The sequence below is a fragment of the Enhydra lutris genome, unplaced genomic scaffold (genome assembly GCF_002288905.1).
Source record: "Enhydra lutris kenyoni isolate GAN:26980312 unplaced genomic scaffold, ASM228890v2 scaffoldscaffold1, whole genome shotgun sequence".
NCBI classification, from domain to species: Eukaryota; Metazoa; Chordata; class Mammalia; order Carnivora; family Mustelidae; genus Enhydra; species Enhydra lutris.
In genome coordinates this window covers 90,498,259-90,521,939 of record NW_019154085.1, presented here as the reverse complement: position 1 = coordinate 90,521,939, position 23,681 = coordinate 90,498,259, and the positions used below count along the sequence as shown (strand labels likewise).

Genomic DNA, 23,681 nt, shown 5'->3' with positions numbered 1-23,681 from the left:
TTTGTAAGTTATCCTGTGAAGCAATCATAAAGTGCGGATTCATACAAAAGCAGACATTCCTATTTTAGTAATCTCATAAAGCAAAATGGAATATGGAAGAAAATTAAATACAAAAAGAAAATCCAGAGCATGCTGAAATAAAACACATCAAAAAAAACTAAATGTAGAAAAATAGAAGGCATATTATCTGTGCTTTTTTCACTCATTCACTCAGCATATATAATATTTATACAAACATATTATAATGCAAAATACATGCTTTCAGGATCCACTCTTCTGAAGCTGTGCCTACTGAAGTTTTTATCCAACCATCAGAAAATGACAATTAGACTTTAGAAAAATATGGCAATCATTGATTCATTCAGGCAAAATTGGATAGTATTCTGTGCATATTAGAACACATATATGAGTGATCATACATGAGAAAATGAGATTGGATAAGGAAAAATCAAAGATGTACATTCATATTTAGTATCCACTTAATGAAATTACTATTCATCCATAAATATATGTATTCCCTTTATGCATATTCTTTCGATTTATTTTAAAAGTTGATTTTTTTTCCCTGAAAATGCTATATAAAATAAATGTGTTGGACTTTTACAACCAGATGAAAAAGAGGTGTAGCTAGAATTCCAAGTATAATAGTCCTGAAGAAACTTTCATTCATATTCACAAGCTCTATAAATCAGAAAGGGAAATCTTTGTAGCAAGAAATCCAACTAATATTTTATTGGTTAGATCTATGCTGAAACAGGCATGAAAAAAAAATCTACAGTTGCATTAAAGTTAATAATTTTTTAAACTTTAATGGGGATTCTCATTATATTAAAAAATAAATTAGATAACTGAGATGCCAAATTTGTTGCTCCATTTAATTTTTTTAAAAGAAAATTTTCAGCATTAATAATGCTCCTAAAATGACTAGTCAGTCACTGTGTTAAAATGGCAGGGGATGTGACACTGGGAAGAAGGTATTGTGGGAACTAGCACAGACAGTCGGATTCATGTCATCTACTTTAACATATTTCAGAGTTCAAGTATGTAAGGAAATATGTACAATATACATTTTATTTAATAATAACCTGTTTCCAAATGCACTAAGTGAATAATAAAAAATATTACTTCGAGTGAACAGGGAAAATTAGCCATTTAATATATTTAAGCTCTAATTCTCACAGGTATGGAAACTGTGGCTCAGGAAGTTAATGATCCACAATCGCACAGATGACAAGGAAGGGTTCAAGCCAGGAATTTCACTCAGGCTTTATGAACCCAGGCCTGTGGTGTATTCTCTATGTTGTCTCACCAAGTATAAATATAATACAATGATATAATAATCTTATATCAAATGCTATTTTTCCCTAGGTATAAAGAATAGAACAAAGATCTTCATACTTAAAAACACAAAACAAGCCATGAAAAAAGGTCTTAGTATTGAGAAACAAGTCTCTCTTGTTCTTTTTTCTCAAGTAGTCCCTATTTATTTTAAATCTATAATACTTCCATGCAGGAGTCTTGAATGAATGATTATAAACTTAAGAATTAAAACTGGGGCGCCTGGGTGGCTCAGTGGGTTAAAGCCTCTGCCTTCGGCTCAGGTCATGATCCCAGAGTCCTGGGATCGAGCCCCGCATCGGGCTCTCTGCTTGGCAGGGAGCCTGCTTCCTCCTCTCTCTCTCTGCCTGCCTCTCTGCCTACTTGTGATTTCTGTCTGTCAAATAAATAAATAAAATCTTTAAAAAAAAAAAAAAAAAAAAAGAATTAAAACTATCCAAAATAAAATTGTCTTGAGTAAAGATTTTACTCAAATTTCCCATAGCAATTTGATAAATCATCATTATATATGAAGCCAGATCTGACTGAGGGAATCACTTTTATGGCTAAATAATTTATCAACTTAATAAAACTAAAAGATTCTATTCCTACTAAAATTAAGCAACACTTTATGAGTATTAAGAAAGGAGTAATTTATTTGCTCCTTAAACTGAAATTAAAAATAAGGAATCAAATAGAATTAGCACCTTGAGAACCTTCAGGGATTATAACTAAATGTAGAAAAAGAACACTAAGCTTATAAAACTGGAGAGAGAAACTTATAACTAATTTAAGATAGTAATTTACATAGATGTACTTGAGATACCTTTAATGAACATAGATTCTTGGTATCTAAATGTGATTTTTCACAAAGGAAAGAAATGAAAATCTTTGTCACTGGTTTTTGAAACCCCATGGAAATTAAGATTCAGTGACAGCATTACAGATTGATTTTGTTCCCATTTGAGTTCAAAATTTGCCACAGTGAAATGTTTGTTGAGGTGTATGATATAGTGAAGGAAATTGCCTTTAGAGAATTATCTTGGTTAATCTAGCACTAAAAATACTTCTCAAGGTTATTCCAGACCTAGAAATGTTCAGAATTGTCTAAATCAAATACTGTGTTGTATAATTGAAGTTTCTCTGGATAATAATTTGTCCTAGTAATATGGGAATTTACTATTCCCATATTCCCATACTATTCCCTAGTAATATGGGAATTTACAGAGGCTTGCAGTTATATAATTTACAATCACAAAATCAAAAATGGGACATTCCAAAAGTGGTTTGAAAGGATTATAAGAATAATGTCAGAAATCATCATGACACAAATATCCACATTGTCTTAATAAGACACTGAAGTTTTTGGCAGGAAAATGTGCAATGAATACACATTATGTTCCAATATTAATGCCCAATTAATTATTGACATTTGAATAACAGGTAAAATATTCCATTTGGTTGCACCGAAAATCCTAAAGTCCCCAAAAGTTTATTGAATTTATCATATGACCATTGTACCAATAATCAGAATTACCTTACATACAGGTACACTTAGAAAGGAAAACAAATCTTTTTTTCCTCTCACAATTAGTTAGATTAAAGCTCAAAAATATAGAAAATATTACAAATGCCCTTGTATAATTATAAATAAAGTTTTTTGAGAAATAAAGCTAACATAAAGCTTTGGCTTTGGTAGGGAAGGGTAAAAAGTGTGAGATAGAAAGAAAAGAATGAATAAGGCCAAATTATTATAAAAAGAACAGGATTAAATGTGATTTTTTTAGACATAAGAAAATAGTGAAAAGCAACTAATTTGAATCAATCCTTTTTTTGAATTTGAGATTCTCTTTTTAACTGCTAAACTATTTCCTTTGAACACAGATCTGGGTTTCAATTTTTACAATAACCTCACCACTTCTTTCTATTCCCATGCCGTTATGAGAGAGCATGATTATATACTTTATCAGATATGCTAAAGAAAGATGAGATAAAACCAAAAATTTCCATGCTGGCACAAAAATGAAGATCATGTAATTCTTTTATAGGTAGATGCCTTGATTGAGAATCAAGAATGTTACTGCTGGGGCTCCTGGGTGGCTCAGTGGGTTAAGCCTCTCTGCCTTCTGTTCAGCTCATGATCCCGGGCTCCCAGGATCAAGCCCACATCCGGCTCTCTGCTCAGCAGGGAGTCTGCTTCCCCGCCTCTCTCTCTGCCTGCCTCTCTGACCACTCGTGATCTCTTTTTGTGTCAAATAAATAAATAAAATCTTTAAAAAAAAAAAAAGAATGTTATTGTTCTCTCTGCCATACTGGGAGGTAAACAGTATGTTACTTTATCAGCAAAAAGTACAAAGAAACAAAAAGAAACAAAACAAAAACCCTACAAATTAACAATAGCAGCTAGCCTTTATGAGAGCATGAGTTTTATCTGACAAAAACCTGCTTGCAATTTTCAATGTCTTAGCAGTTTCATTAAAATTACTTAAAACTCATACTAATCGAATGATTTGTAGGCCAACATGTCAATGTCTCCATCTTTAGGGTACGTGCAAATAATATAAAGCTCTGAATACATTTCATGAATACATGAATTGACATCCTTCATCCCCTATGAGGAAACGGTGTAAAGTAGAACCTTCTCTATTCCTGTGAGGGCTTCTTCACATTTCCTTGTTCTTCATTTAATGTGCAGTTTTGTTTTGAGAAAGCATTCCATGCCAATCCCAAATCACTTTTCAAGTGTCCTGAATGTGTTACTATTGCTTAGAGGTTACTGTAATATAAAAAGAACTCAGGCACAGATAGCAGAACACGTGCTAAAAGGAAGAGTCTAGAGACAGTATAACCTTGAACACTACTTTTTTTTTTTTTTTTTTTTTTTTTGGTCTGTAGTTTGGTGGATGATTCTCAAATGTATTCTTTTAATGCAGTCATGTACTCACATAACAAATATCAAGTAGGTACCTATTATGTGCTAGCAGCTGATGATACCGAATATAGTGGCTTTAGCAACCCTATGAAACCCACTGATTAACGGTAGAGGCAAAAGGGTAAATAAAGAATTACCTTAAAAAAATGCCAGTAGAAATACTTGAAACTTTAAGTATTTAATTTAATTTGATTTAAATATTTAAGCTTTAAGTCTCGAAGTCATAAAATCACAGGCTTCAACTCTGAAAACGTGCAATGGTGAGAGAAGTTGTCATTTCCATAAACAATTCAGAAATGAACTTTTCTTTTGAGCCAAAATAAAAATATAGGCCATCTGGGTTGTTCTGTTTTTCTGTTAAAACTTAAAATAATATTTATCATTTATTCTACAGGTCTTGCTCTGGTTTCTGTTATTCTTACATTTTACATCAGATTCCTTCTTGATTCCTTACTTCACAATATTGAGTGAAACAATTATTATGTGTATGCCCAGTCAATACTGGAGAAGTATCAATAAAAATACTCACAAAGAAAAATATATTTGGCATCTGTAATGCAATAGCATATTATGTTTATAGCGTGTATTATATTTAGTTCCTTAATTAATTAATTTACACCTACCTCATTGTACATCTTCTCATTTTAATAAATATGCATATATACATATATGATATTACTTTGCTATTTACATGTTTCACAAGTTTTCCCTGAGTAAAAGGTCATATTTTATTCATTTTAGGTATCCCAAATATATAATATTCGATGTGTCCCTAAAATATATATATTTTCCTATGAAATATTTAATACCTAGATTCTTAGAGCCTAGCCTTATAGTACTCATAAGCTGATTTAGAATTCTTAAAATATCACACAGAAATCTACAAACTGTTTCATGACCTCTAACTTGTCTCCAATACATGAGTCTATCCAACCTACCCTGGATAGTCCACATTGAAAGATACTGAGACAATTTCCATAGGTACATAGAGAAATCTTTCAAATTTCTCTTTTACCCTTTAACCACAGTTTTATTGGTCAGATCCTTTAAAAAAATCAGGGTAAGTTCATAAGTTTATGTGTGGCTGTTTCTGGTTTCTATTCAACGTGGCTTTGGTGTTCTGAACCAGAAGCTCCCTCCTGTAGTGGGAATTGGCATGAACTTACTGACCTCTCTCCTCCATCAGCCACTGAGTTAAAGAGATAACCCAAAGCATCTTTATTACTTCTAGTCCTCCTTTCCTGCTTTTAGCAGGGAGGATAAGATCCAAGATTCATGTTTAGAGGTTAAGGAGTGAAGGTGAAGCATAAAGTAAAAGATGAGGTGAGCAAAACCTAACTAGCTCTAAAACAGTGTGTTAGCAGAATTTTTGAGGAAATTCCTAGTGAAAAATAGTGTGATGCTTTTCTTCCATTTGTTATAATTTGTTTATATGCTTTTCTTAGAGACCTATAGAGGTAGCTGCCTATAATTTGGGGGATGTTCTGAGTTATTTGATCATCGTGGCATCTTAATATTACATACTAACAGCCTAATTCCACCATTATTTCCACTGCAAACCAAATTTAAATCTACTTGTATTTTATGTGTCATCTTGCCTTGAGATGAAAGCATACTTTAGGATATAGTGTTAAGCTATGCTGTACTCTTGCTATCTCAAAATGAGTTAAACTATCATTCAAGATCTTTTGTATATTGTTAAGCATATTCTAAAAGCATATATATATATATATATATATATATATATATAATCAATCAAAGACCACTTGACAATATGTAGTTGTCAAACACCAAAATCCTATATTAAGCTGAATCCTATGAAAAGAAACACTTTTCAGCAAATTATTTATGATCATAAATATATAAAGCTCGATTAACAAAACAATGCACAGCCCAGTTTAAAAAAAATGAGTATTTGTGCTTCACTTAGAGATCATACACTATGGAAAGTTAACCAACTTTTTTGGTATTATACAAAGTGACATACTGTGACTCCTACTGTAGGAAGTGAGTTTTTAGCATAAAAAATTATTACATTTCAATTTTTCTAAAAAGAAGTGTTGCCTTACAAAAAGTCAACAGAAGCAAGAAACTAATTTTTCAAGCTGAAGTAAATTCATACATGCTTTCTATTTTGCATTTGGTTATATTTTAAAAGATTTCAAGTCTCCATTGTTCAGAACAGGCTTCATGACCACCTTTCAAGACACATTTATATCTTGGATTCAGCTAATTTACTCCATCATTGTTCACCTTTTTCTTTGGCGACATCACCTGACATGTTTTAACTTCTAACATCGAGAATATGAAAATGCTGTACTTTATTCATATGATATGAATTTTGACACCTAGTCTATGTAATATTACCTGGAAGCCAATGTTCTAATAAACATTTCCTGAAAATCAGCATAGCATTTAAAAAGGTGTATCAATTCTTAACTATAAATCCTGAGAAACATCTATCCATGTGACTTAATTAATTTTTAAGAAATATTCTTAAAAAGAAGTGAGGTATGGAGGTAAGTATTATTTGAATTATTGCTATATATTTCAAAGATTTCTTGTTTTGTAGATTAAAATGTAAATTTTGTTTGGGGGGCTTAAAATTAGGAATTCAAAAATATTTAATGAGATACTCCAGCTGAGTCTGTGCTGATCTCACAGTTGCAATGGAAAGAAATGGGAAATCTAAGAGACATCTGGATACAAGAGATGACAGGAGTTAGTGACAGATGAAAAACTACATTAAACCTAAAGTAAGTTTCAATCTTGTCAGGACAAAAAGACATACAATAGTTAGGCAAAGAAGTCAGTAGACTAAAGGTAGGTGGATATATTAAATTTCTATGACAGTGGACATTCAAAGATTTTCTAAAGAAAAATGGAAATATAAGTGAAGGAATGAAGATAAGACTTTGGATGCAATGCTTTGAATGATGTAAAAAAAAACATGAACATATGTTTTGAAGGGTAAATATAACAAGAAAGGAATGGCATATAAAGACATACACGAAGAGAGACGTGTTGAGGAGGTATATGGAGGGGGTGAGAGAGAGCAAGAGAACTCGGAGTTAGAGAAGGTAATGGAGAAAATAAATTCTTTAGTGGATAACATTGGAAAAATATGTCAAAGAGAAGGCAAATGGTGTGAAATCTAGAAAAAAATATGAATTTGGCTATGGATAATTTTTAACAATTCTGGAAGGAACAGAACTTCTCTAAGAAGTTGAGAAGTAAACATGCAGAGAGAAATAGATATTATTTTGGGGGGTTGTTTTTTTTTTTCTTTTTTGTTTGTTTGTTTGTTTGTTTCAAATGAGAGAGATCTGATCCTATTTGAAAGAGAAAGGCTTCATCGAAAGGAATGGATTAAGGATGACAGCAGAGTTATTGCATGAGATACCTGAGAAAATTAAAGTAGAGATTTAAATAAGAAATAAAACCTTCTCTGAGGTTATACTCACTTATTTTAAAACATTCACAGCATACATTCACACATCCTACTTTCTCATACCAGGTCATCACTATCACAACTGACCACTGAATTTATTTAATTGCTTTACTACTCACTGAAAACTTTGCCATCTTCTCCCTCCACTGCTGACATTCTTAGGGATTTCATGACTCATGTTGATGACCTTGTGAACATCTCAGCTCACGTTCACCTCATCTGTTCCAGGGACCTATATCCCTCCTTTACCCCTACCTTACATAAGCAAGGCCACACACTCATCTTAATTACCACATGGGACTGCTTTATTTCCAATTTTACCAATTCTGAAATCATTGCTTAATTTATAGAGTTGTCTTAGTCATTTGTGTCCTTACTCTTTACTCTCTGACTTTAATATACTGTTTTAGGTTTCCACGATTCCGTGACTAACTTCTAGACCTCAGCTCCTGACCGGCAACTCATGGTTATTCCATTACAATCCAGCTTTGAATCTGTCACCCCCTGTTCCCTTTCTCTCTCTCTCTTTCTCTCTCTCTTTGTGTATGTGTGTGTGTTTGTTTTTGTTGTTTTTGTTTTGTTTTGTTTTTTGCTACTGCTAAGGTGCTATTACTACTCTAGGTCATAGAAACATACTAACTAGATCCTAGAAATCTATCCCAGTTGGATTCATGTTGCTTTAAGTTCTTTTATTCATATTCTAGTCACCACAATAGTTTTAGCAAAACTTACTTATCCATTTAAAGCTGCTACCCTTATTCCTATGACTATCACCTACAAGCCTATGAGTTTCTTCAATTTCACTAATTTTAATTGCTAAAATATATTTTATTGTTCCATCCTGTCTCTTCACTCCATCTCCAAAACTAGAGGGAGGAAGAGAAATTCCCCTAATTCAACACTTCCACTTAAATTTACCTCATTTAATCCTTTCAATAACCAAAAAGGACATAGGCATTTGAGATCAAGATATTTCAGAAGACCTCAAAGGTAGGAGACATCCAAGTTGGGGTTCCAAACTCTGCTGGTGTTCCACCTAGACATCCTCAGATCTTATTTCCTGTTTCTATATTCACCAGCCCCAGCTTCTGTGTCCTTTGTCTCTAACAGTTTCCCACAGGCACTTTTCTTGAGAGAACAGGAACTAGCAACTCTTCTTTCACAAGCAATTCTGAGAGCTCGAAATTTTGGGAGTATAGGTCTCCCAAGGGTTGTCCTCATTCAATGAATGGTTGGGTGGGAGTTTGAAAGCCAAATTCCCTTGCTCTCAAGTGAGGTTTACACTTCAGAGCTCCCCAAGTAATCAGTGGAGACCTGGACCTTGCTCACAGTTGAACTTTTGTTCGGTCTCTTCCCCTTTCCTATCCTGATTCTCTCCCATTTCCTGAACTGAATTCTCATTCCAGGATCTGTTTCTAGGGTACCTGATGTAAGACACAAATTTTGTCCATTTTGCTTTCTGGTCTCTATTCTCCCTGCCCCACTCTATTGCTTCTTCCTTGTCCATGTTCTTCCTACACTGCCTGAAATTTGCCTTTCCACCGGTTTCTTCCCCTCTGTCTATGAACATGTGGAGTACCCCCTGACTCCTACACAGAGGAAAACTTTCTCCATACCCTACTATCTTCTCAACATTTCTATTGTTCCCTCTTTCCCTTCATTGACCAAATTTCTGTCCCTGTAGATGAAATATGCTAGTTCTACATTCTAATTATGTTTCATTTATTCATTCTTTATATTTGGCTTCTGTCTTTATCACTTTCTTGAAATTGATAACAATTAACAATATCACACTGATCATCAACTGCATGTTCCGTTCTTCGCTTTAATCTCTCCTCAGCTCTTTACTGCTGGCACAGTCTTCTCCCTGGAACTGTCTCCCCTTGACTTCTATGACACAGTAATTTTCAGAGGGCTTGAAATATTCACTTTTCTTTCTCTTTGGCCTTATTGTTGATTTTCTTTTTCCTCTCTCTTAATCATTTTATTCCCTAACTATAAACATTCTTCATTTTTGTCCTTAGACTTCTCTTTTTCTGTACTCTTTTTTGGTGATCTCATTCACTACCATAGTTTATTGCAGAGTCTGAACCATTGGCATAACCAAAGTGACTTTATATTTATCCAACTCTTGATTCCATATACTCTACTGAATATCTTTTTTTCCAGAAGAATCCAGGACTTCCAAGACAATTTCAGTTAAAAGAAAAAAAAAAATAATGTTAAGATTATTGTTTTCAGGAATAAAAGACAGGATCTTTCTGAATCCAAACTGATTATTTCATAAGTATTTTAAAATGTTTCCCTCTCTGCAGCTCTGATCAAACTCCTACTGGCCTAAGGACTTATAGTGAGAAAGTGACCTTTTCTTTTCTTTTCTTTTCTTCTCTTCTCCTTTCTTTATTTTTTCTTTTCTTTCCCCTTCCCTTCCCTTTCATTCCTTTCTTTTCTTTTCACTTACTGAACTTTTCTATTTATTTTAGTCTCCCCTTTACATATTTGCCTGTAGCTCTCTCCATTACTTGGCCTGAGGGTAGAGAAAGAACCCCCCCCCCATAAGACTCTGTCTAGGATGGTAACTATTTCTAAGAATTCCCTAATTTAAACAATACTACAATATCAATAAACTCTCATTACACTTCTAACCATTGCTTATGTGGAGGCTTTGGGGCCTGAGAGAAGGTTTAGGAGAGAGTCTAGGACCATTTTAATATCCACTTAGGAAAGTAGAGAAGGTGTTTGTGGTAATTTCTTTAATATGTGGAGAATGCTATTGTCTATTTCATGGTTCCAAGTTATCCCAGCTACCTGTAGGCTCTTTTCTAAGTGGCTATGCTCTTGACAATGGCCTTTGCTTTGCCACTACCAATGCTTTGATTATTCTATTTCTTCTTCATATGATATATTTCCTCCCCATCTCAGAGACCTCTCTCCTTCAAGTCTTATCTATAAAACCTTGACTAAGCATCACCATTGTTGCTACTACCCTCACTGTGATTACCTACTCTGATTATACACGATCTCTTCTTTCTTAAAACTCAGTGTAACTTCACAAAGATCTTACAGAAATTAGGTTAACATGATTTTTAGAATGAGATTTAGGCTTGAGTCATACTGATCTAGGCTTTTTAAACCTGAAAATGAATCTCACGTTACAATATGAGACTATTACTTTAACTGAAACTGTTAAAACAGAAAACTCATTGTGAACAGAAGCAGCATCTGATTTTTATACTATCATACTTTACAGTGCCTACCAGTGTCTTTCACACTATAAGCAGTCCTATTTTGTCAAGATGTACTGAACTGAAACCTGAAGAAGAGATGGAGATGCCCTGACATGACCTTGCACCCAGCATGCTGCACTCATAAATGTTTGTTTGTTTTTTTTTTAATAAACTGGCAGAAATCAGAGTATATGTGGGTCCCTTTGCCTGATGTTCTCAATCATCCTAGAGAGAAGTAGGTATGTTTTTCTGCTAAGATGGCTGTGGAGTTATAAAAATATACTTAAAGAGAAGACTTGGAACAACAACTTGAGGTCCTATGCTATGTTTCAACAAAGAGTAAATAAATAAATAAAAAAGAAAACTACAGATTGACAAGCAGCAGCAGCAAGAGGCCTGCGAAATTGAACTACATGAATCTATAATAGGCCAGGCACAAGACACTCTCGATCATACAAATGAAGTGTTGGGCTTATTATAAATACAAGGGGAAGAAATTCTTTATTAGAAACAAACTCATTTCCTATGTATCTCTGGGATTTCATAACATTCAAATTATATTTGTTCCTACCATTAGAATAATTATCCACAATAGAGCAATCGATCAAGTTTTCTCAATTGAGGTTATAATGATTTATTGCTTGATTATAAATTAGAATTTAAAAAGAGATTTTTAAAGTACCATCACATTGCCAAAAGTACACTTTATTTTTAAGTTTATGAGTGTGATATGGACATATTCAATTGAGTCATGTGTTACAGTCTTGGAATTAAACAGAAGCACACCCTTCCCTCACAGTCTTAAGATGTAATGGCACACACTTGGTTGTAGGCAAGGGCCTCTACAGGGGAAGGGGAAATCAGACTCAAGTCAAAATTATTTTATAAGCTTCTTCTCCTAATTTTTTTCCAGAATTTTCTCATTATGGCTTATCTTCTTTTTTACTTATACTTCTGATTTTTAAATTTTCATTACAGTTTTATCCTGAAACTGTTAAAACTGTTTCCTTGTATTTTGATATTTTTGGTTATTAATTTTTGTAATGTTTTCCTATATATATATGTGTGTGTGTGATATGTTACACACACATGCATATGCATATGTTGTAGCATGACTTTTGAGTTTAGAAAAAATCTAACTCTCCCACATATCAATTTGAAAGCAGAGTAATATTTAAAATAGCTGACTCAGTTTCCTTATCTGTTAAATAGAGGAAATAATACTACTCTGGGTTTGTTGTGAGCCTTTAAATATACTGAAAGGGTAACAGAATTCCTGGTATATTAGATATAGGGTATACGAGATAGACACCAAAGATCATACCAAGTGTTTTGACCTAAGCAACTGAAGTAACAGGACAGGCATCAACTAATGGAGGACTCATAATTGTAGAGAAAGATTCAGTTCTATTTTGAACCTGTTAAGGTTAAGATTTCTGGTGGATCTTCTTTTGGTTATCTATTGCTTCTAGCAAACCCCTCCAAATTTAAAGGCTTAAAACAACATTAACTTACTTACTTCTGCATTTGCAATTTGATAAGAGCTCAGTAGGAACCATTCATTCCTCCTTCACATCCACTGTGGTGCCACCAAGGTGGAGGTAACATAATAGCTAGGGACTGGAATCATTTAGATTCACTCACTCAACATATCTAGCAATTGGTACTGGCTCTCAGCTCAGACCTTAGCTAGGGTTGTTAGCCAAAACACCTACACTGGCCCCTTCATGGTGTACCTTGGCTTCCTCACAGCAGAGAGGGTGGTTTTTAAGAATGTCCCAAGATAACCATGTAGAAGTTTTCTTTTCTCTTATGATATAGCTTCAGATTTTACATAGTATCACTTCCATAATAGTCAGAGATCCACCCAAATTCAAGTATATGAAAAAGATGCTCCACTTCTCTGTTTGGAAGTGTCAATATCACATTTTAAGGAGAGCATGTGAAATGACAGATATTATTGTAATCATCTTGGAAAATAAAATCTGCCACAGATCTGTTTGAAGAAGTAGTCCGTAACGTAAAAATCTAGAGTTTAGAGTGAGGTGGGTCTTGCTTTCAACATTTTACAGTCTTTAACATTTAGGTGGGATGAGACTACTGAAGAGAGAATGACACCAAGGACTGAGCCCTGGGGAACTCCAAAATTAAGGTGTCAAAGAGAAAATGAACTAAGAAAGGAGAGCGTGTTGGAATGACTACTGAAATGGAAAAATCAAGAAAATTGGTTTCCTTCTTCCTCATAATGTCTCTTTGAAATTCATTGAAATTCACTTCCTCAAGATCCGTCCTAGTAATAGAAACTGAGTTTGCTGAGAAACTGAGTTTGTTGTACATATTGTTAGGTCTGGGACCTCATGCAAGCCCATGTGATGAGACATAACTTGTTAAGTATGTCAAAATAATATTTTCCCTCTGTCTATTGACTGATCTAAGGATGGGCATGTAATCTATTTCTGATTAAGGGATAACAAAGGAATTGACATAAAGATGTTTTCCTTTCCAAATATGATCCAGCAAGGAAAAGCTGTTTTTATCCTCTCCCTTTTCTTTTTAAGTGTAAACAAACTCCTTGATGATATATCAAACATGTTGCAACAGTGAGACCAAGACATGAAGTCTAAGACAGAATATAATGTAGTAAAGATAAGAGTTGAAAAAAAAAATAGAAAAACTCCAAAAATTTACACTCAAAATTTTTGCATCCAAGAGCATTCTTAACCAATGCAAGTTTTTTAATTTTTACAACATAATCTTAGCCAGAAGTGTGACAAATTGCAGGTGTTATTTCACTTTCCTATATTAATCTTCTTTGTTTCCTTTTTCACTGTACTAATACAATGACTTAATTTTATAACATTTGTCAAGAAACTGAAGCAAATGAAGATATTGGAAAAACAACAAACAAGCTATAACAAATAAGAAAGTTTGTAGACTTTCACAAGAGCCAATTTGATGTTTTACATAGATTGACTTCATTCTAAATCAGCATCACGTTATCTAATACACCATGATTCACTTGCCCATCCCTCCAAAAAGAAGAGGAGTTCTATTAACATAAAAACATCCACCCTTTAAAAACCAACAAAAAACTGAAGTCAAATCATAGTAGCAATGAAAGAAACACAGTGGTGGAAAGTTATATAAAGTTTTATAATAGGATGACTTCGATATCACTGCTTAAGAGAAAAACAGTTATCAGTCTGCATCTTATTTTTTACCAGCCACTGTACTAAACACTGGGGATAGAGAAATAAACCAAATGCGCATGACTATTCTCCTCATAGCACAGTGAAGAATGGAGACATCATCCAGTCCAGAGAAAAAAAACAGAGCTACTAAGCAAATAAATATAAGTAAATAAGCAAATATTAGTGCATGGGATTTAGAAAAAAATGAAAGTAATCAAAGTACTAGGTACTTTGGTGTCACAGAATAGAACAATCTAATCTGTTTACAAAGCCAGGGAAGGATAAACAAAATTTAGCAAAGTAAAAATAGGAAGAAAAACACTGCTGATAAAGGAAAGAGATTGTTCAAAGGGTAGGAATAGGAAAGAACAGGAAGTATCTGAAAATATTTTTAAAACTATGTAGTCCAACAGAGACTGACTGAGATATCACAAAGTAGTAGTAGCAGGAGTATGAGCCTGAGTCTTGATATAAGGCCTGATTCAGAAGGATCACAACAGAGGTGCCTGGCAGGTCAGCTGGTTGAGCATCTGACTCTTGACTGCTGCTCAGTTCGTGATCTCAGGGTCCTGATCTCAAGGCCGTGAGATTGTGCCCCAAATCGATCCCTGACCCGTGTACCAGAACCTCACATGGGTCTCCTCACTCAGCACAGAGTCTGCTTGTCCCTCTCCCTCTGTTCCTGGCCCACCTGCTCATGCTTTCTCTAAAATAAATAAATAAATAAATAAATAAATAACAAGTAAATACATAAGATACTAAAAAAAATGAAAGAAGGATCACAACAGAAATTTGGGCTTTACACAAAAGTCAACGAGGATCCCTCAAAAGGATTTAAGCAAGATTTATATTAAAGGAAAAAAATTCACTGTAACCTTTAATGATGTTAGGAGATGAACTGGGAAATTATTGCAGAGTTGTATGTGTAAGATAAGAACAGATTTAATTAAAGTGGGAGTTGCAAAGATGGAGAGTTGATTGATAATATTGAGAGTAGATTGATAATATTTGGAAAAGAAATATTAATAGAACTTGATGGTAGATTGAATTCATTTTAATTTTAGATATGCAAAGTTTGAGCATCTATGAAACATCTAAATGGAAAAATGGAGATGTCAAAAAGGCAGGTAGACATATTTATCTGGAACTCAAGGGAAAAAAATACAAAGCTTTGGATGAACATGTTGTCTTAGCAATCATAGACTTATAAACGAAAATTGAAGCTTTAGAAATATTGAAGAATGAGGTTGGATATTAATCACTCATCAAGTAAGTGAATACCCATTTTGTAAACAGTGGTAGGAGAGAACTTTAAATTGAGAATCCAGAAACATGTTGGTATACTTACTTGGATTTACACATCCATTAAAGAACTGTGTAATAAATATGACCTCATCAAATATATTCTAAAATATACATCACAGAGTGAAAATAAACTTTTCTTTTTTTGCTCAGGTAAAATACTGAGTTTCATTTCAAATACTATGAGTAAAAATAAATATTAATATGAACATCTGGATTTTTTAAATGAAACTTAAGAAAACTCACTTAAAACTCAAGATATATGTAAAGCTTAAAATTACCCTTTCTCTGGGTGCACAGCTATAGATCTTGGTTGATCCAGGCCTTGGGAAATAATTACATAACGGAAAGAGCCATTGAGTCTTGCAACTTCAATTAAGTTGAAACCATGATCTGTCCAATATATGTTACCTAGGAGAAACACAGGTGTGTTTATAATATGGTTGTAAGAAAGAAAAGTATTTATTATTTATGGCTAAAATTAACTTTCTAAAGCATTTGCATAACTATCAAGAAATCATATATTCCTATTTTTTTAATGTGTACATTTCCTAAGCAGAAAGTTGTAAATAAACTAATATGCAAATACTTCCCAATCTCATGCATCTGTGGTTTAAACTATATAATGATACATTTATATGCTAAAAATAAGTTGAAACTTCTCTCACCTAAAGAAGGGATCTATTTTAACTTTCTACTGACTTCAGGCAAAAGAGAACTTCTAACACATTTGTTTACCTGCCTCACAGTTCCCCGGAGATTTGGACAAAGTTAACACTACATAATCTACTTCTGCATAAAAACACTTGTCTAAAGACTCAAAAGCATTAGAAAGAATGAAGCCAAGAGCAAAAAGACTATTTATCCCCGTGGCTAAGAGTACAAAAAAAAATTATTGTGAGTTGGAAACAGAATTTTTATGAAGGAGATTGAGATCCTAACAGAATAGGTAGGAAATGAGAATAGAAAAAGCCATGGATTATACCAGCAATCCAGTCAATAGCTATCCCCTCCACTCTTCCCAAGCCATTGGTAATGATATCTTCTTTCCAAGTCTGATCTCTTTTAGCTCGGCTAATTTTATTGAAGCCCATGTCTGTCCAGTAGATGGTATCATTTTCTATGGATAAGACAGAAAGAAAAAAAAAAAGAAAAAAACATACACATACACTATAAAAGATATCAATGTATGTATTAGGATCACATTGTATTAGTATTTTGGGGGTTATCATCCTGGGTATACTAGGGTATAGATATTCTTCAGGACAATTTACTAACACAAATAGCAAGAAAGATATTAAAACAACATGAAAGAACCTAATCAAATGGTTTTTTAAAAGTACTTTTGAGATATATGTGGAAATGACCTATCACATCCTTGATTGTTTTTTCTTCATTTTTCTACTCATTTAACTCAAAAAATACTTATCTCACATTATTTTGCAACTCTGATGTCAAACCATGCTATTTTGGACCACAGTTTTTCCCTTCACACCTATACCTGTGTCTGAGTTCTCTAAATATAAAAAGAATACTACTGGAGGTAATCAACAAAGTCTTAAAGTAGAGAGAGAATGGAAAGAAACATAAGGGCATTTCAACTATATCAAGAGTGTTTTAAGCATAAGGTCATTCAAAATGTATAAAGTCTTAAAAATGCCCTAGCATTCAATTATTCCTTCTAAGGTACTAGTTTCCCAAATGTCAAGTACAAACCCCTTACATTATTTTTCAAACTCTGATTGTACAAATGGGCTTAAGAATACTTGAAAAATGGCTCTATGCTATTGCAGAGTCTTTAAATAACAGTGCTTTTTGAATATTTGAATGAAAAATGTGTCTAAAGATTCTAAATGAAATATATTGTATGTCCATGCATATGCATAAAGGGTAGCGTTTATAGACCAATGATTTTAAATATAGCCACCAGAAAGACACTGGGGACAAATCATTAAATAATAAATTTGCCACCAACTAAGTAAGTTTTTGTGTTGTGACCTATGTGGCCATTTGAAGAACAAATCCTTTAAGACCAATATAATTTCCCTCTGGCACAGTGACAGACTATGGAAATAAAGAAAAAGTAATTAGTATAATAAAGCCATTTATCAGTAAGCTTTGAGATTCCATTTCAAGTAAAATATAGTCTAAATTCTTTTGCCTAATTGGAAAAAGGTTCCAAATCCCCTTGTTCTCAAGAATGGTAAGTCAAATATATAATTGTTTGAAGCAGAGAAGATACCATTTTTAAATATTTATCTGGGAAGAAAGAACTTGTTTGGTTTTTCCAATTTTATTAAAGTATTAGTTAACATTTGAAAGAGTGAATCAGTGAACAATAAACATTATTTTTGCATCAATACTAAGCATTATGTCAAATCCAAATTCTCTTCTGCAAATGTTAGACCCATATATCTAACTGCTTTTTTTGTATCTCCACTTTTATGTAGAGTAGACAATCTTGGTATACAAAAGACAAATTCTGGATTTCTACATGAAACACTCTTCCCTTGTAGTCTTTCACATTGCAACTCCATAAGCCATGATGGTATGATGGATGATATTTCCATCCTCTGTTTCTTGGGCTAAAAACCTCATATTATCCTTGAATACTTTTTCTCAAACTTCACATCTAATCCATCACCCATATAGTGTAGTGTTCAATCTATTACAAAGTATTTTTGGTTCTTTTAATTCTTTCAAATCATATCCATCATCTAACTACTTTTCACACTCTCTACTACTTACAGTGCAATCCAAACTACTATTAACTCTTGCCTGAAGCACAGTTGTCTCTTGAACAACCCAAATTTGAACTGTGTAGGCCCATCATACATGGTTTTTTTTCTTTTTTTTTTTTAAGATTTTATTTATTTACTTGACAGACAGAGATCACAAGTAGACAGAGAGGCAGGCAGAGAGAGGGGGAAGCAGGCTCCCTGCTGAGCAGAGAGCCCAACGTGGGGCTCAATCCCAGGACCATGAGATCATGACCTGAGCCAAAGGCAGAGGCTTAACCCACTGGACCACCCAGGTGCCCCCATGGTTTTTTTTGTTTTGTTTTGTTTTGTTTCAGTAAATATACTGAACAATATTTATATAGTCACAGACAGACATTTTATCCTGTAGGCAGATGATGTAAATTTACAGCATCAATAAACTCAATAAAGTACTTTAAATGTATTTCTCTAATGATTTTGTTAGTAACATTTTATCTAGCTTGCTTTATTCTAAGTATACAGTATATAATACATAGAACATACATACAAAATATGTGTTAAGCAACTGTTTAAGTTATTGTAAGTCTTCTAGTCAACAGTAGGTTCTTAGAGGTTAAATTTTGGGGGAGTCAAAAGTTATATGCAGATTTTCAACTGCATAGGGGTCAGTTCCTTTAATCCCCACATTGTCCAAGGTCAACTATATTGAAAATAGCTTTCTAACTTTTTGCCCAGCTTCATTTCTGCCTCAGTACTCCCCTTTCCTCCCTAGTCCTTTCTTTACTTAGGGGCCATTGTTACCCTTTTAAAAAGTAAACAAGATCATTTCTCTCCTCTCCACTCAAACTCTTTAATCATTTTTCATTTCATCCAAGGCACAATTAAAGTTTCTTCCCATTACCTTCATAATCTACCCATATCCTTCAACCTTCTCTCACCTGACATCGTTCCATTCTCGCCCTCACTCATTTTCTCTGGTAACAGACTTTTTCTTCCTAACAGAAACCAAATACTACCAGTCTAAGTTCTTTACATTACTCCTATTTAGGAGCTCTTTCCTCAGATATCTGCATACCTCTGTCTTAGCTCAAATATCCCTTCCTTCTTACTGAAACTTTCTCTGACTACCTGTAAAAAATTATTTCCTTGACATGCTCTACCCACCTCATCAAACCTATTTTTGTCCATAGCATTTATTACTGTCAAATCCTGTGAGGGTCAAGACTTTACTTTGTTCACTGCTTTATCCCTGGCACCTAGAAAAATAATATCTGACACGCAGTAAGCTCAAAGTAAACATTTGTTGAATAATGAATGAATGTGATGTGCTATACAAAGACTGGCTGAAGGAGAGAGATATGGGGAAGACACAGAGTTTATCATGAGAAACTTTATAAGCTCAATGAGAAGAAAGTATGCATTTGAAAAAAAAAATGACTAACAATTCACAATACTGGAGCATGAGCAGCCTATACGTATTACAGGCAAGTAATCTTGCAAAAGTTCAAAGAAAATATTCACAACAATCTTCACAAGTAATAGGAAGAAATACCCTATTTTATATGGGAATCTTACTTTTGAATTACCCTCTAATAACTCTGCCAGGCTGCAAACTGCTGTTTCATATAACCAAGAAACATTCTTCTTCACAAACTACAATTCGCATATACTTTTATTATTATATTGAGCTGAAATCGGGGCTTTACATTTTTTTTTCTTAGAAACAGACCATGAGGAGGTTGTCTGGGTGGCTCAGTTGGTTAGTGTCCAACTCTTGATTTCGACTCAGGTCATGATCTCAGGATCCTGGGATTGAGTGCCACTTTGGGCTGTACACTCAGCTTGGAGGCTGCTTGGAATTCGTTCTCCCTCTCCCTTTACCCCTCCCCCCACTCATGCTCATTCTCTCTGAATAAATAAGTAAGCAAACCCTTAAAAAAAATAAAAACACAGACTCTGAGATAATTCATAGGTAGGGATTGTAACTGACCCAACTTTTACCAAGGTAGTCACATGCGCTGTAGATAGTTCATGAATATTCATTTCGTGGGTAATAGATTAATTTGTAACACTGAGGTTATCTCTAAATGGTCAAGTCCACTAGGTCAAAGCACTGAGGAACTGAAAAGTTTCCTTGTATTATTTCTATTAGATATTTTGGGAGATTAGTGAGCAAATCAATCTTGTGGTGACACAGTAAAGAGGACTTAAATAACAGAATTAAATCAGTCATTCATATCCAAATCTCTTTCTTATCAATTCTTTCACATACGTATTCAGACCTATACATTTTATATTGAGTAAGTTGACTAATACATAAGACTATGTTTTCTTAAAAAAATGTATTTTCTAATATCTGGGAATATCTGCAAAATAAACAAATTATGTCAGGACTGTCTTAATTAAGAATAAAATCAGACTGAAAGATGATAAAATTTTACAACAAATGGTGAAGATACAAAATGGAAATACATATAAATATAGAAAGGGAAGAAAAGACTATCATAACTGTGTCCTGATACTTACTCCAAAACATATTTTTTTAACTTTAATTATCCTTATTCAACACATTCTTATAGAATATTTGTGTGTGTTAAACATTATTATAGGCTTAGGAGTTTAGTGGCAAACATGATAGACAGTCCTTGTAATCACAGAGTTCACTTCTGGAATTAAATTAAAAATAAACTGTCTTGAGACATATGGTAATTGGTAATACATAAAATAATCATAGGATTGGAAAATAGAATTTGTAATTTAAGGTAATAACAATTATAATTAGCTCCCCACAGATATAATAAGACACATAGGATATTGGTAACTATTTTCAAGGATTACATATAGAGAGATTGGAGGCCAGCTATTGTGCATTGTAACTACAGTCAGAATTAAAAGAAAAACTGCATACGGTTATAATGATATTAGTCTGTAAAATAAGGGAGAAGCTTATTGATGCTGAAAAAAGTTAAACTTTTTGAGTTAAGCTGAAGTGCTGACCATCTACAGAACTAGATTATGCACAGTCCTATATGAAAATAGGAAACAAGAAATATAAATCTCTTAAAGGCCTTTCACTACTATTTTTATTATGTTTATACTAATATATAATAACATATATTAGTATATAAAATTTTTATTTTATTATAAAATAATCTATTATAAAATTATTTTATTATAAAATAATCTATTATTATAAAATAATTTATTATTATAGAATAAAATTTTATATTTATATAAATTATATAATTTTATTATCTATTTTTATGATTAATGAACACTTATTATTTATTGTGAATACACTTGTCTCCATGTTAGCTTGGGTCGTTGGGTCCTTTCTAGAAAATTCAAAGTCTTGTTTCCCCACCTAAACTGAGATACTATTTCAGAAAACACCATACCAAAATAAAAATTAAGAAAAAAAAGATAAAATATGATGTATAAGGTTACCATGCTTCCCTCTCCTAATGAAAAAGTCACCAACACATCAGGAAGATAACAGACTTGATTGCAAGGGGTCTAGGGCTAGGATCTTAACATTGATTGTCCCACCGTTTCCCATGAGACTTTCACAAAGTTACTTTGTCTCTCTTGATCTCAGTTTCCTCACATATGAATATGAATATACAAATAGAAAGACAGATATACAGATATAAGTAAAAGAAGGTAAAACCTAGATAACTTTTAGGATTCCTTTCAACTCTTGATGTTCTAATGTTAAGATTTAATTTTTGGTTGCACTTTAAAGGAATATAGTATCTCAAAGTTCTGCCCAGTTTTAGCTGTTACATAGATTTTCCTTTTTCTCTGTAATTTTTTCTCATTTTAACTAGCTTTGTTGTCTGGAGCTAAAAAGAATAAAGCATATGATTTTTCCCAGAGCGTGCAACTAATGGTTATGAAACCACATCTATTTTTTTAACTACAGACCTTCGCACTTATCCTACTAAATGCTACCCTGTTACATTTGATCAGTGATCTTGTCAATTGAGATTTTTCAAAAAAATCATGTTATCCAATGCTCCTTTTTGTGATACCCACAATGTGATAAGTATATCTTTATTCAACTATATCTTTATTCAAGGCAATAAGAAATATGTTGAACAGAATCAAAAATATACTTTTGGCATACCATTTTCTGCTGCAATTGCGCTCCACCATTCTTTCATTCTGGCTGATACAACCAGGAAGAACTCCTACCACAGATGAAGAGGCAAGAAATTCTCAAGATTCTCCCCTTTCCAGGAATCAGTCTGTGCTGTTCTACTCTGGTTGAGAGTGCTTACCTTAGGAGGTAAGGGGCAAATGACTGGCTTCAACTAAGGAATGGCTTTAGAATGTATTATTATCAAAAAGTAGAGGGGAGCTTATTATTTTAGCTTCCTCCTCAATTACCAGGATTTTTATTTTTCTTTCCTGCACCAGTGTTGAATATGTCTGAGAGGTGAAAATTACAGTGAAGCCAAGAAAAATACTGGCTTTTTGGATGAGTCTTTTACAAATATTATAATATTTTTGTAAAAGATCTATATCTTAGCGCTTTGATCACACATCACCAGGCTTTAGTCTTTTATTTTGTCTAGAATTCTAAAAGGTAAAGTAAATATAACAAATACAATCTCAACTTTGGTAAAAATGGTGACATCCAACCTTAATTCTGAGAACACCAGAACACTGAAAGACTATAAGTGTTCCCAACTCCTATTATAATTGTTTCTATTATCTTGAAAATAAGAGCCAGTGCTGTGAGGATCAGGAAAACAAAACAAAACTAAACTAAACTAAACCAAAAAAGCAAAAAAAACAAAACAAAACAAAACAAAAACCATGAAGATGGAAAGAGTTTGTGAGCTATTAGCTATCAGAATACAAGGAACTATAAAGAAAATGGGAGAGACAGAAGTAAGGGAAGAAAGGAAGGAAGGGTATTGCACTTCTATTTTATCATTGGCATAGCCACTCCATATGCTAATATGACTTAACAGAGAATATTGGAGATATAAGAAGAGTAAGAGAAACTGAGGCATTCTGAAAATGAACTTTTAAAAATGTTATAATCAGTGCTTGAGGAACAAGTTTCTTCTGTCATCTTTTATCAGTACGTTGCTGGTAAATTTAGACCATTTTATCGCACTATGTATAAATGTGGCTATATTTTGAATCTAGCAGCTGCTGTGAGGAAGACAACTGGATCGCAAAAAAATGTATTGTCATGGTTAACGAAGCTACAAAAATTAGAAGGTACCCCACAATTTATTTTTAAAAATCTTACCATAAATTTCCTTTTCCCTTAATTAAAACAAAAACAAAAACCTCTAACATAAACAAATCCTTCTAAAGGGATCTGAGTTTGGTCTTTAGATCTGGTAATGTGGACGGATTCTAATACCTAGTACCTAATTCCTAAGGTAATAATTTGGCAAATGACAACAATGAAAGCTCAGAATCTGGTTGACATTTAGGAGGCTACTTTTCCCAGGTTTATAAATTAATAAAATTATAGACATTTTATAGAAAACAAGAATCTTTAGTAATACGTTCTGC

At 33.3% G+C, this 23,681-nt stretch overlaps 1 protein-coding gene across 1 annotated transcript in view; it reads right to left on the bottom strand.

Moving 5' to 3' along the window:
- The window catches only part of LOC111140884 (LDL receptor related protein 1B), a 1,957,146-nt gene that overhangs the window by 479,268 nt on the left and 1,454,197 nt on the right, over nucleotides 1–23,681 (bottom strand). Inside the window, exons 37-38 of the mRNA XM_022493131.1 lie at nucleotides 16,406–16,540; nucleotides 15,702–15,831 (exon numbers count right to left, since the gene is read on the bottom strand). Coding sequence (XP_022348839.1) covers nucleotides 15,702–15,831; nucleotides 16,406–16,540 — 265 coding nt within the window. The remainder of the gene's footprint in view (nucleotides 1–15,701; nucleotides 15,832–16,405; nucleotides 16,541–23,681) is intronic.